The sequence below is a fragment of the Triturus cristatus genome, chromosome 1_2 (assembly GCF_964204655.1).
Source record: "Triturus cristatus chromosome 1_2, aTriCri1.1, whole genome shotgun sequence".
NCBI classification, from domain to species: domain Eukaryota; kingdom Metazoa; phylum Chordata; class Amphibia; order Caudata; family Salamandridae; genus Triturus; species Triturus cristatus.
Window position 1 is genome coordinate 216,803,469 of NC_140580.1, and position 15,487 is coordinate 216,818,955.

The window sequence follows — 15,487 nt, forward strand, 5'->3', positions numbered from 1 at the left end:
CAAATTTTTGCATTTTTCAAAGTGGCATGTGGTGCACACACATGCCCTTAGGGCATGTATGTGCGCCACATGTGCACCTATGCTCATTTCAGGGGTGCAACAGGGTATCCTTTGGACAGCCTGGCACACTTGAAATTGCATTCTCAATTTGCGATTCTCTAATTGAGAATCGCAAATTGAGAATGTCTTCCGATTCATTGCTATCGGCTTCTAGGCCCATAGGAATGAATGGGGAGGTATTCCTTAATTGCGAATTTCAATTTGCGATTCGCAATTAAGGAATATGTAGGATTCGCAAAATGTATTGCAAATCCTACATACATAGCATTTTGCGATTCTCAAATAGCGATTCTCAAAAATTCGCTATTTGAGAATTGCAAACCTAACATTAATACATATGGCCCTTACCTCTGTGCTTCACAGTGTTAGTGCCTTGTAAATGATTATAAGTCAAAATATCATAATATCATAAAATGATCATAAGTCAAAATATATTATTACAAAGGAATAATTGAAGCCAATAACTTAGTTCACATTGAATAAATCGGCCATATCAAAGAATAAATGACATACATTACACATACATTTGTCTGTGTTGTGTTGTTATATTAATCATGCAATTATTGTCGGACTTTTTGTGATGTTCTCATGGTTAAGTACATGTGACATCACTTCATGGAAAGATTCAGGGTTAAAGTTCAAATGATGGCACTTCCTGTCCTTACGGACAAATGGCGTATGATATCACTTTCGACATGTCGGTGAATCAATGTCCCTGATTGTCCTATTTATTTTCCCCTCACTTCTTTGACCCCATACTTTCTTCTCCTTTTCTACTTCCTCCCATCCAGTCACCATTTCCTCCTCTTACTAATTGCATTACAATACTGCCTGTTGAATGCAGGATTACCAATTCATTTATAAATACATCTCCAGCTCATGGAGGGGAGTGGTTGAATTGGCATGAATGCTGTTCATTACTGTGTACTTTCCTTCAAACTCACAGGTCCTTCTTTGATGAGACAACAGCGCGCTTCTGCATTGGCTGCGTCCTGGAAGCTTTTGATTACCTGCACAACCGGGGGATCGTTTATAGAGACTTAAAGCCAGAGAACTTGCTTCTTGATTCTGATGGCTATGTGAAAATGGTGAGTGACCATGAAAGGTGTTGCTAAAGGAAATTCACTAGAAACCAAGAAGTAATTGAGATAGTTGCTACCAAGGATGTGTGAAGTAACAAATGCATTATTGTTTCTATCACAAGTGTCTATGGAAAATTTGGCAGCATTGCATAGTTTAAGAATTTATGACTTTTTCCATTTTTTAGCAAAACACAAGGTGGTAAAAAAGTTTTCTTGGGCAATGGTAAAGTTAAACCGGTTACATGGCAAACTTAGCCAATGGCAATATTCTGGAACTTTGTTGAACTTCAACTGAAAAAATTAACTTTGCCCATCCTTAGTTACAACATGTAATCCTTTCAAAAGAGAATTGTTGTTACTTTAGATGTATTTGATGATGTAAAGGGCCCTGTGATACGCTTTCTAACCAGTAGTGTCAGATGAGGTGATGCAATTTCTGATGTCATCTGTGTATGTGTATGTGTGTGTGTATATATAAAATGAAGGCTACTGTAATAAATCACTCTAGCAGGTTGAGCAGCTACTTTTGTTTTCATATTCTACTCAGAGCAGGAGGGAGAGCATCCAAAGAGCAGTTTATGTACTCCTGCTGGCGAGGGCAGGCACCATCAATATCTTCTTAGATCATTCTCTGTGGGGCAGGGCTTGTTCCTTCACACCTCCCACAAGGAATATGGCCCAACAGCTGTCCTTTTTAGGTATGGCGCTAACCCAGAGCTATTAATTTTACTAAAATTATATGGAAAAAATACTTATCTAAAGAGACTTCCAGACTCCTCTATTCATCCATTGGTCTGTTGTTGTATCATTCACATTTTGCTATCGCTGAATACAGCATGCAAAATGGGGCAATGTGTCAGCCTACTTAAGTCAGTGGTTAAATTCACTTTGAGTGACTGTATTTTGCTCTCTCACAATGCGGACATCTACACACAAAGTAGTCCCCTTCAGTGCCAGTGTTTTTTTTAAACTATATAATATGTTAGTGATGCCTTTGTGTTTAGAGCCTGAGATGAAAGCAGGATGCTATATACAAAATGTGTAGCAAGAAAATGGGCAACGCAAACGTTCCTTTGGGGCTTGGGTAATAAAGTAAAAAGTTAAAGTTGACAACAAGATATTCATTCAAAAATAAATGATTCAAAATGACTATGTCTTAATCATCGCGACATCTAATGACACTCAATAGGATAACTCAAATCAGTTCAAGAAGGAAAAAAAATTACAAAAAATATAAAAGCAAAACAAATTCAGTCAGCGGGTGTATCAAAAAAGAGTAGTTAATTTTAAATTAAAAAATTCAAAATAGGGGTACAGAAAAAACAACAAAAGGTTTTCTAATTTTCTTAGATCTTTCACTATGATCGTATCATGGATGCCGCTGCATTTTTAAAACAAGATACTTATTCCCCCTCTCTGCGTCGAGAGGCAAATTGATTTATATCTATTGCTCAATCATATGAACTAATCAAAGACTCCTCCACTGAGAATTTGAATCTTCTTCTAAATTATTCAACTAAGGGGGTCAAGAAATCACACACAACTCTCCTTTGTCCTGAAAATGGTCTCACTGATTGGATACGACGGAGACCGAAATGTTTACACCTAATCTATTCTTTTTGTTGTAGTTACTGTCAATTTTTTTATTTGAGTTTCGAACCCTATGCATGTGACAGCCTCATAGGATTAATCTAATGAAGATGGATCTTATACATTGAGAAACAAGATATTTCTCTATGTTTAATAAATATTTTCTCTGTTGTCAGTGTGTTTGTTTTGATTATTGCTTTTTTTCTATCCCCATTTTTAATTTTTTTATTAAAAAAATGAACTACTCTTTTTTATACCAAATGTGAGCACAGGCCAAACCCCAATTTTTATCAGTTCCTGTCTGTTGCCAATCCTGTTGTAAATTCCTTATAAAGTGTCCGTGGTTTATGTGACTGCTAGTATTTCACAGCCTCCATGTGAACCTGTTCTGTTTTAAGTTATCCTCTTTTTACTATGCAAGCAGTTCACAGGCAGACAATTCTTCAGAACACGTTTACTCTGGACTCAAGTGCACCAATGGTTCTTTAATAAACTTCAGATTGAAAACCAACCTTTATCCTGTTTCATTTGCAGCACTTGTAAACCTATTTTCATGGATTTATTTCTTTCTTTCCTTCTTCCTTGCTTTCTTTCTCTCTTGCATTTTTTATTTCCTTCATTCCTTTGTTTCCTTTTCTTTCTTTTCCTTAGTCTTTCTTTCCTTTTCCATTCTTTGTTTGTTTGTATCTTTTATTTCTTTTCCTTTTCCTTTTCTTTTTTCCCTCCTTCCTTTTTTCTTTTTTCTTTCTTCCTTCTTTTCTTTCTTATTCTCTAGCTTTTTTGCTTTCTTGATTTTTCTTGATTTTTACTTTATTTTGTTTGTGCTTTTTGGAGACCAAATATATTTTTCCTTAAATCAATGTGGTTCTTTGAGATTGACGAATGCCCAGCAGATTCCCAAACAATTAAGTTTTTCTAAACCCTTTACAAAACGAAACAAAAATTGCCAAAAGGCTGTCGGACAATGCCAGACCTATTGGGTTTGCCAGTGCTTGTTATTTATGTAATTTTTAACTATAGTGCAAATTGATCTAACAGGTAATAGTGTACTTTATGCAGAAACTAAATAGGTTAATGGAGAAGGGAACTAAGAAAAACGTACAAATGCAGTCTTAGTTTTGATAAGACGGAACAGATGGGTTTTTAGCCAGAAGAAAGAAAACAGGTTACATAATGCCCTAGAAGATAGAGGAATTAGTTTCAAAGGTTGATTTTAATGGGAGTGGAGAAAGACTAGGTCAGCTAGAAGCAGTCCTTGTCTCCCCAAAACTTTGGAAATCCAGTAAAGCTGACATTCTGTCAATTTCAATGGGAGGCTCCCAGCCTTCTGATCATGTGAGGAAGTACAAAGCCTCCCTATCCTCCTCCTGCCACACAGATAGCAAACTGGTACTAATGGCAGCTGCTTATAATCCTTGATCATGATGTGTGTGAGGAGAAATATCCACATTAACATTGCTACTTTGCCTTTATGTAAGGTACATAATTGGCAAGGGTTGGGTGAAGACCTTTTACTAAATGGACTCAGCTCCATAGCCACTGGTAGAGTTTGGGAGGTAGGCCAAATAATCACTTTTGCCCAGCTTGCTCTGGGAAGGCCAGGTACACTGAGGGGATCAGCTGATATATTTTTACAACACATTCCTTGTTCTCTATTTCAGTCGTAGAGAGGGCTGGGGAAGAGTGGTCTATGACTGCAGGGGGTTTGAAGGTAATCTGCCAGCTTGTATGACTCTTTGGTCATTTGCTCTCAGCATTTTTGCCTTGCCATGGATCATAAACAATTAGTGCATTTGGAGAATGAGCAGATGAGAGTAAAAGATGTGCAAGACAATCAGACCAGTTTTCCATTTTTTTTATCTGTGATCGATACAAACTCTCACTACATCAATGCAATTTGTAATGTTAATATTTAAAAAACGCTGCATGACCTGCTACCACATCTCAAAAAGTATCTAAAAGAAGTAGGATGTAATTTAGAGTTTTGGGGGTGGGTAAACCTCCATAAATTGCCAGGTCACTGCACCAAAATCGTGGATGCCCCTTCCCTGGAGGAGGAACGGGGTTTTCTGCCTGTAGTGTCTCAATTAGCTTCATTATCACAATCCTTTGACCATGTGGCTTACCCATCACTGGGCCACCATGTCATAGTGTTTGATGCTCCACCCCATTTAAGGCAGGGCAATCATCACTAGACTTTCTTGCCCAGGACTGCAATACAAAACATAGATGCCCTGGCTGAAAACTCTTTTAATGGGGTTGAACAGCAGGGCAAACCCCCTGATTGATTCTTTAAAAAGCAAAGAACTGGTTTGGGAGCTTGATTTTGAAAAAGAAAAAGAAATATCAAACTTAGGCAAAATAACAGCTTGCCTTCTCGGCATTTCATTTCACCCTATCATGACGCTCCTAGGGTCGCAACTCCACTGTAAGCTTAGAGATCTCTTGCCCTATAAGGCCTAAACATTGCTCTCGAGTTGCATTCCAAATACGAAAAATATATACAGATGTTTCAGAGAATTTTTTGGCAAAGCATTCCCATGGCAGCATGAATGGGAAATACATTTTTACATCACCTGTAACTTTTGTTTTCTTTAAGTAATTTGAAAAAATATTTCAAATGCACATGCGCTGTCTGTAGAAGGACATGTTGTGAGCTTACATTGGGCTTAGAGCCTGCTCATTGCTTACCAATGACTGTCTTCATTGTCACTCTCATTTGCTTGCTTCTTATTTGTCAGCTTCCATCAGCTTTAATTTGTCTTCTTGTGTTGGTCCCAGGGATCGGCGTAACTCATGTAATTCTGTTAAGTGAAATAATGCAGAATTTCCTATGAATTTCATGAGATTACACTAGAAGAGTATTCTGCATTTATGATGTAAGGATGCATTTTGCGCTAATAAATTGTTCTAATTGCAACAGAACAGGGTTAGCAAGAATGAGCAGCGGCTCAGCATTGCTAAATGTGCTCCTGGGGGTGGATTTTCCTGCGACTTACATTTGGCATTTAGCACTATTTTCTTACCGCAAAATGGACCTTCGCATCCAAAATGAGCACAAGGATGTATTTTGCTGTAAGAAACAGTGCTAAATGTAGCAGGACATTCAGAAAGCTCACTAGATGTGATCTTGCCTGTAGGATTTTCCCCCCCAAATTACTTTTAATTACACAATTGTGTAATTATCAGTAATGCCGCGGTGAAGAGTAACGCAGAATTACAGAGATTACTCCGGCATAATCTAAACTCTGCCGAGGCCTAGTTTATGGCTCCCCTCTCTGTAGGGTCACCCCAAACATTTTGCCTTTTGCTGTCCACTTTTGCTGAAATTAGTTTTTGTTGGACTCTGTGCACTTTATCACTTGTAGCTAGTGCTAAAGTGCTTGTGCTCACTCCCCTAAACATGCTAAAATTGTATCACACCTGAGTGGCATATTTAATTTACTTATAAGTCCCTTGTAGAGTGATACACCATATACCCAGGGCCTGTAAATTAGGTGCTACTAGAGGCCTTGCAGCACTTATCGTGCCACCCATTTAAGTAGCCCCTTAAGCCATGTCTGAGGCCTGCCATTGCAGCCTGAATGTAATTTTAAACTGCAATCCAACTTGACAATATAACCCCCTTGCCAATCCTTAAACTTCCCTTTTATTACATATAGGCAACTGCTTATGGAGGCCCTAGGTAGTCCATAAGGTCGTGTTCATTGTAATTAAAAGATTGGATATAATAATTTTCTAAAGAATGGAAACATGCACAAGTTCAAGATACAATTGTGGATATTTATTTGTAAGACTGAGAGACCCAGAACAACCAATTCCCAAGTAATTCCCCTTTTATAGACAGTGTTATGTTATTTAAAGATTCTTGATTACATAAGTTAATATTACACAAGCGGACTCATCACCAAACCCAGACAGTGCGTGCAAGGTTCAAACTTATCGTCAAAAACATGCTCAGCCCGGGACGTCAGTTTAAACGTCTGCCTGAAAGTCCACATGAGTTGCACAGGCAAGTCTTTCATAGGTGCCAGGCTAGCCTGATCAGCTCTTTTGGCTTTCAACAATAACTTTCCCCATCTTTTTAAGTATTACATGTCCTGGTAGCAAGAACTCCTACATTCATTTTTCATTACTGTGATGCCTACCTGTTCCATAGGATAACATTGGGTTGCCCAATTTCTAATTAAAAAGTGCTAACATTTAATTGGGAACAGGTAAACATTCCATGTTTGGTATCTCTGAAATTGTAATTAAAAATCCTCTTTAATGTCAAACAAAACTTTATTCGGCCAATAATGTCCATAAAACCACAATTGCACATCCCAAGAGTAAAATAGTAAAAACTTATACAATGACAAAGCCCTAGTATATATTAATTTTAATAAAAATATAAAATACTACTACTTGTCAAAACTACTACACCTTCTTAGACCTGAATAAATTGCATTCTATTACAGTGCTAACAAATGTTTAAAAACAATGTTTAAAAACAATGGCCACTAAAATATAACAATTCTAGGGACAAAACAAGGCATGATCACATTTTTTTTTTTGCCATAGGGCTCCTGTTACGAAACTCGCAACCCCGAAACATATCAAAGGTGAGGACAACATTTGCAGATATATCAGGGCTGGCCTCACTTGTGCAAAGTTACAATGCTTTAAAAGTGGTAAAATGTATCTTGACCGATAATTCTAAAATTCACAGAAGAACATAAAGTGTAGGAGAACTTAGTCTGAGAAATCATCACAAGGGAAGGGTTTTAAAGCCCCAGGCTTCATAAAACCCTTAGGAACTGTGAGGCACCAGTGAATACAATTGAACCTAAATCGCATAAAAAGAAAATGGCGGTGTAGATTTTTAATATAAGACCAGAACGTTTCAAAAGGCCGAGGACTCAAGAATATGTACTGTCTTATCGTGGATGTTTTAAGTTCATTTTATTCCCTTTCCACCATCCTTTTGGCTAAATTTGGACTTTAATTACTTTTAGCTCATCACGGTGCATTGTCTTGGATTTGTAAAAAGCTCAGTGCGGCCTACATTCACCAGCTGCTGTGAGATGTAACCCAGCCCAGGAATGTTAGCCGCCCTGTTGAGTCTCATACAATCTTTTAAAACAGTTTGGCTCAGCGTAGCTGTGGGGCTAGACCATATTTTTAGCCACCATATTAAAGAGGACACTGCTATACAGTCAGAGATGTGACTCTGTCCTAGTTCTTCATGCATCATAAAAGATGGGTTGCTGGGAGTACAGACAATAGTTTCTGCAGTTATTTATCTTCAGCCGCCTGCAGATCACAAACCTCCTTAAAGCCCCATACCTTGCTGTCATATGTAGCCATTTGTATATTTGTCTCAATATAGACCTTCAGTAATGGTCGTAGTGGTTTGCTCCCCATTCACCTGGCAAATTCCATTGTCACTCCTGCTGATTTAGACAGAGTGTGTTTTTTTTAGTGTTCACTGAGCTACCCAAGAACATTTTTTGTCAAGCAAGATACCCAAACAGGGAAATGTAGCACCATTTGTCAGTTCTCCACCTGTGCATAAGAGCGTACGATTGACGCGCTTTGTTTTGCCAGACGACATTATATGGGACTTCAAGAAATTGATAAAGAGGCCGAGTGAAACCATAAAATCAATAAACAAATTTACAAGTCTTTGCAGCGCTATTGGTGTCTTTGGAATTAAAACTGCATCATCAGCATATAAAAGCGCCTGCTCCAAGAATGTCTTTGCGACCCGTTTGGAGGGAAGCCCCCAGATTATTAATATATAAGGTATAAAAAAACAGGGGACAAAATACATCCCTGTCTCACCTCTTGCTTAACGTCCCAGGATTCTGTATGGGAAGTGTCTTCATTGTATCTTACAGGAGCTGTAAAATTTAGGTTTAAAATGCCACTTTTAGAAAGTTGGAATTTGATGTAGACCACGCTCACCTAAATAATTCTAATGCAACCTGTAATAAACGTAATTATTTTGATCTCTGTGCCGTACCTCTCTCAGTGTTTACCTCACACTGTAGTTACAAGAAAGACTGGGGCCAGCAGCCTACTGGCTACCTGGACAGAGGTGCACACTACATAAAGAGTATACATATTTTTAACAAAATTACAATCAAGTGGTTTAACATTTCTCACATGATTTTTAAGTACATATACTTAACCCCTTCAGTGCCACGCCCTTTCCCCCTCCTGTGCCGGACGTTGCACTAGTGGGTGGGGCTCATGACGAGATAGTCTCGTCATGGGCACAGCGCAACCGTGCTCCATGACGAGACTATCTCGTCATGGGCACTGAAGAGGTTAAGTGAATGTCAATAAACTATTGCTACAACGAGAAACGTATTGGATAAATCGTCTTGACACTATGAAACCCAGGGGTCTTAATGATAGGGTTGAAATGAACTGCTTTATATGAACCTTATTGATCAATCAATACATTTCCTAAGACATGTCTGTGTAGACTCACATTTAATGGCTGATCCCTCATATTTTAACATCCCTTTACCTTTAGAGGTTATGCAGGCAAAAGAAATGCAATGTATCATAAAATGGAAAACATTATGACATGGGGTATGGACTGTACTCTGGACGGACAGACATGACATATTTTCACACCATTTTTTGAAACACCACGTAGTAGTTGGTTATTGGTTTTCACGTTATTTCAGGTTGTACTTATGGCTAATCATGATTTTGCAATTACACACTGTAATTGTGTATCAGCAATTTCTTTTGGCTGATCTAAAATTTGTTTAGAAATAGCAAAAGATTTTTTTATTGAAGCTAGGAACATTTCAAGATGGCGCGGGACTCGCAATGGGTACGTGTCGTAGGAACATTGATTACATGATTTATTCACATGATAAGTGTGGGGAGGATGAGTACTGAGTCAGCGTTGGAACACTATGGAATGCGTAGTTGTAACTTGGATCCTATTTCCTTATGGCACCTCCCCAGATGGTTTTATATTAATGATTTTAATTGTTTACAAACAAGGATTTCGCTCTAATTAATATCGTGGCAACGATTTGCCCGTATAAGACTAGGTTTTCATGATCTTTCAATTGTACACTGTAATCGTGTATCAGTAATTTCATTTGGCTTATCATAAATGTGTTAGGAGCGGTAAAATATGTTTTTATTGCAGCTAGGAACAATTCAAGATGGCGCGGGACTCGCAATATGTACGTGTCATAGGAACATTGATCACATGACTTAGTCACATGATAAGGGTGGGGAGGATTAGTACCGGATAATCGTTTGAACACCATGGAGCGCGTTCGCATCAGCGAGGCCAGGAGTTAGCTGTGTTTCGGTGAGTCAATATATTGTTTTTTCGTGTGTGGTCAGAGTGGAGGATGTAGAGTACACTGGGATATTTTAACACTGATTGGTTCTTATCTTTTGTTGAAAGGAAAAAGTAGCTTGTCATCAGTATATATGCATGAGGTAGGAGTTCGATCTATCAGCATTATTGTTGTTTTTTCTTTTCATCTTGGTTATGGTTGATTTTGTATTTATTTTTTCTTGGCAGTTGAACTTTGGTTTCAACTAGATTTGCAGGTATGAGGTGTTGCTGTCATGGGTGGGCGTATGATAAGTTGTTTTACAGAATTATCAGCTAGATGTCTGTTTTATTCTTACTTTTTCAGCAACTTGGGAGCAACACTGATTCGTTGTAATTATTTGGAATAATTGCTAGTTCCTCTAGCTTGCATGTCATGTGAGCACTGGTCTACTGTCTAGAGATGATGATCACATTTATATATAAACACTGACGTGGTGGACTGTGAATAACACTGACTATGCACTTTAAAATTCTTAAAGATGTCTTTGGATTATTAAGGTATGATTGGATTTAAAGGTCATCTGAATTGGACTGTTGTTGCATGTATGTACATGTAAACATGTTTTCTTTGTGTTTTTACAGCTATGCCCCCGACAAAGGGACGACAGTCCTGAAATGCATTGGGCTGTTGATTTAATTCCAAATTTTGTTTGTTGCAATGACATGAATATACTGTTGTTTTACAGATAATTAAGGTTAACATTCACTTAAGTATAAATACTTATTGGTGATAATGCAATATTATTGTTGATTGAAATCATTCAAGTTTTGTATTAAAACATCATGTGAGAAATGTCAAACCACTTGATTGTGTTTTCGTTAAAAATATGTATACCCTTTATGTAGTGTGCACCTCTGTTCAGGTAGCCAGTAGGCCTCTGGCCTTAGTTTTTCTTGTAACCACAGTGTGAGGTAAAGACTAAGAGAGGTACAGCACACAGATGAAAAGAACTATGTTTATTAAGGGTTGTATTAGAATTATTTATGTGTGCATGGTCTACACCAAATTCCTATTTACTAGTTTATTTTTTGCCTAACTTAGACCACAGCACTCCACGTCAAGATGTCTTTTGAATCTTTTTCTAAGATCCGCCAAAATTCTACACAGGATCATCGTAGTACAACCAAAGCATCGTAGTACAACCAAAGCATATACTTCAGAAAAAGCCGCTGAAATCTATGGGCTAATTCAAGAAGTTAAAGAATTCAATGTACATAGTGGGTCGATAACCTAACAACTCAATCAGCTGGAGTTCGCCACAAGACGTGAACTCAATCAGAGACTTCATGCATCAACTCTTATCTAATACCACAAGGTTAAAAGGATCCCTCGTGGGTTGAGGTTAGCTATTAAACCCATGTTATATTGCTTACAACACAACACAGAAATGGTATGCGATACTTCACAAATGTTCACTTGACTTGATTTTACTTCTGATTGCGGAACTGGCCAAAACCATTCACGAATTGAAAGAGGAGATCGCGACCATACGCATGGATTTGTCCAGTAGGATGCCAAAAAATGAATGGAGAAAGTTCTTGGATGATTTGAACAGGAAACTTGATGTATACGGCAAAGAGTTACAGGAGACCGAGCTTAGGACATTTAAGCGTGATACAATAGATTACAAGCTGAATGAGGCATACACTTGGGAAGAAGTGTATGCCCAACGACGCTTTATCCGCTGAACAAATACATCTTCAGAGGAAAGTGTTGTTACAGAAGACACCGATACAGCCAGAGCTCCTGTTAAGTTAACACATCCTGACCGAGAAGTGGTTGGGGATATCTCCAAGGACCAAGCTGGATCATCATCTTCGCAGACGGTTTCTTTTTTATCCCAGGCACCGGACATGGGACAACCACCAGATGTAAGCTTGCACAAAGGAAATGCAACAACAACAAAAAAAATCAGGCGAGGACAAAGAAAAAGAAAAAGGCAAGTAGGGACTAAGGAGTCGGGGAAAGATTTAGTGATAAACATATCATCTAAAGTACTTACAGCCCAGGAAACAGCAGTATTAAACAAAGGTATTTCTTTTTTCCCAACATTCACAGGTTCGGCTTTGAACAATGACATAGCTTCGTACAAATACATGAGGGTCTTAAGACTGAGGATTTAAAAAAAAATATAGCTCCACCACAGGAACCGAAAGTCACCACCATACGGGAATTTGAACCTAAAAATGGGTTTGAAGCTCCAATCTTGCATAAAGCTCTGGACATCTTGAATCTCTAGTCAAAAAGCATTTTGATAATTTAGAAAGTCATGGAAGGAGAATTAAGATACAAAACTTCAACCGGGTAGAGGGCGCTAGGTGGCGCGCGACCAAGATAGCCACACGCCTGAGAGGCTGCGGCAGTGTGGCTACCTGATCCTTCATTAATCCTTGGCCACTGCTGCATAATTTGATTGTCTACACTGGGATCCTGTACCATAAGATGCCTGCTATCTCTGGTGCCGTTTTTGGCTGCGTGCGGCACTCTGTGGAGAGATCGGAGCAGTGTGAAGATTGCAGCGAGTAAAGCAGAGAATCCTGTCTGGAGCACCGTGCAGCTGCGGTGAGCACACGAGTGCCGCGGCTTCCACGTGGTCAGTAGGCCCCATTCGTATCAGCGTGAATCGGAGCGAACCACTGACACAGCCGATTTCGTGTCTACCGCTGCGGTCTCCAGAACTATCATAACGCTGCAAGTGTGGCAAGTGCCATTAGGGTGAACCTTTGGCCCGTACTGCAGCCCGCATTATCAGACGCTCACGACCCGAGCTGTAAGCTCAGACCGCTACTCCCCGGCCCTTCCCACCCAACAGACCTGGAGTGATCGCTGCACTCAGCGGCAGATAGGGCAGTGTGGCCCTGCGTTTAGGAAGCCCCCCGCCTAAGCACGAACATTGCCTGATTGCAGCATTGGGGGATAATCAAGCCTGAGAGGCACCAAAAAAAAAAAAAAAATTGGCAACCAAAGTCTGGAACGCTCAGGGCCCCAAGAATAGCGCTTAGGCACAATCTGCACCTCGCCAGGAGCAGTGCCGCCAGTGTTTCAACAGCTGGGCTCCCCCAGCCCCATGGCCTGACTGGACTCTTCATCTGGGCTGGGGCCTGCAGGGTGGGGAGGCAGCATTTTACCACATCTGACTTCCACTACATCTTGGCAACGCAGTGCTCAATGCATATGATATGGGCGCTCTGATCGTGTCTGAGTGAGACGTTAGCTGCCTCTGTTTGGCCGCTGTGTTGGTGCCATAGGCCAACCAGGTGAAGGGAACCTGATCGCTTCTGGAGTCACTCAACACGCTGTACAACCTGGGCTAATGTCTCGCTTGCTGGATATATAGTCTTCTCCTGCTGTGTAGAATTTTGGCAGATGCACGAACAGTTTGGACCTAAACAGCACAGAGGACCCATTGCACGGTGCTCCATAGCCTCCGATAGCCCAATCCCTTCTCACACGACTCCCCCCTCTTGCTTGGACTGGCTCGAGCGCCTGCATGTGTGTGTGGTCCATTGTGCATCTGGGGAGTTAAGGCCTTCATACACAGTGGCAGTGCAGGTTGCCACTTGTCGTAATCCCTCTTGGATCTGCAACGCATTGTGAAGCCCGCTCTGGCCGTTGAGATACCGACCTCGCTGCTGCCATGGGGAAACCTGATGGCCGACAGCCTAAGCTGGTGTTTGATGCCAAGAAAGTCGCCACTCGCTCGAGCTCGGAGGAGTCTAGTCAGGCGGCTGGAGAGATGTCGCTCACACAGACTTCGACTCAGGGGGATGAAGTTAAGGTGCTGCTCCTGGCCTTGCAACATAGCCTGTCTGATCTGTTGACGAAAATGGACACTATGAATACTCGTCTGGACTTTTTAGTCCAGAAAGTGGACAAACATGATGGGCAGATTAAGGAGGCTGAACGACGCATATCAGACAACAAAAATAGTACCTCACAGCTGCAGCAGCAGGTATCACATACGGATGAATTACTCAAGGTGATTGCTGCAAAGAATGAGGGCCTTGAAGCCCGCAGCCGCCGGAACAATATAAGAATCATTGGCATACCAGAAAATACCAACATGGGCCGTATGGAGGAGTATGTTGAGCGGCTCCTGCGTGGTGCCTGCAACGAAGATCCGTTTTCTGCCCAATTCATCATGGAACATGCACACCATTCGTTGGGGCCACGTCCTCCTCCTGGCGGGCCCCCCAGGCCAATTGTGGCCCGTCTCCTAAATTGTCGAGATCGAGATGCTGCCCTGAAGCTGGCAAGGGAACATAAAACCCTGCGATATGATGGAGTGGAATTCACCCTCTTCCCTGATTTCACTGTGGCGGTGCAGGAGGCGTGCCGAAAATTCATAGGAGTCAAGCAAAAGCTTCGTAAGGCCCAGATTGAATATGTTATCCTTTACCTCACCACTATACCAAAACTCAAGAGACCCTCTCACAGTTACTTCCAGCACACGGGCTCGTAGATGCGTGGAGACATGGACATCCAGGGCAGAGAGAAGGCACATACTATACTACGGCCCGCGCTACTTGGTCTCGCCTTGACTATTGGATTGTTTCTCATGGAGCAGTGCCTTGGATCGTCTCCACTACTCATATGGCTAGAACACTTTCAGATCATTCGCCTGTACACCTGCGAATAGCTTCCCCGAACTCCACTGCGTCCCCTTTCTGCTGGCTGCTGGTACCCGAAGCGCTACTAGACACGGTCTTTCAGGCAGAATTGGGTGAAGAGATCTCACTTTTTTTGGTCGTAACAAAGGCACGGTGGAGCATATGAGCACTCTGTGGGAAGCTTTTAAAGTTACAATACGCGGTTTCTGCATTGCAAAGAGTTTTGTAGTACTGCGTGACATTAGGCGCAGTTTGTGCCGATTAGAGGGTGAACTTAAGCAACTAGAGGCAAACATGTGGCGTGAGAATTTGGGCACTCAGAGAGCTGAGCTACGGAACAAACTCACTGAATACACTGATACTGCAGAGCGGGAAATCTGCTTCCGTGGTAAATATTACACTGCGTGTAAATATGGGGAGGGGGAGAGACCGGGCAGGGCACTCGCCATGGATATTCGTCAGCCCTGGTTTTCTAATTACATTCTTGACATATTTGACACCTCGGGAGTGCAACACAGAGACAGTCGGGACATTCTTCATACATTTACCTCATTTTATGAAGAACTATATACTACCCAGCGAACTGCCCCCCCCCCCCGGATTTTAACCGCTTCCTTAATGATATCGCCTTGGGCTGGCTGGGAGATTCCCAGCAGGAATTTTTAGTTGCGCCTTTTGAGAGGCTATTATGAATATGAAATCCAGGAAAGCCCCAGGCTCCGATGGCCTACCTGCCGACTTCTATGAGTCTGATATTGATCAGCTGATACCCATACTGCGG

The 15,487-nt window shown here is 41.0% G+C and overlaps 1 protein-coding gene across 2 annotated transcripts in view; it reads left to right on the forward strand.

Annotated features, from left to right (window-relative positions):
* LOC146867068 (cGMP-dependent protein kinase 2-like) overlaps window positions 1-15,487 on the forward strand; it is a 1,824,148-nt gene that overhangs the window by 1,300,620 nt on the left and 508,041 nt on the right. For both annotated transcript variants that reach the window (XM_085603485.1, XM_085603486.1), the window contains exon 14: window positions 1,007-1,148. In XM_085603485.1, coding sequence (XP_085459611.1) covers window positions 1,007-1,148 — 142 coding nt within the window. The remainder of the gene's footprint in view (window positions 1-1,006; window positions 1,149-15,487) is intronic.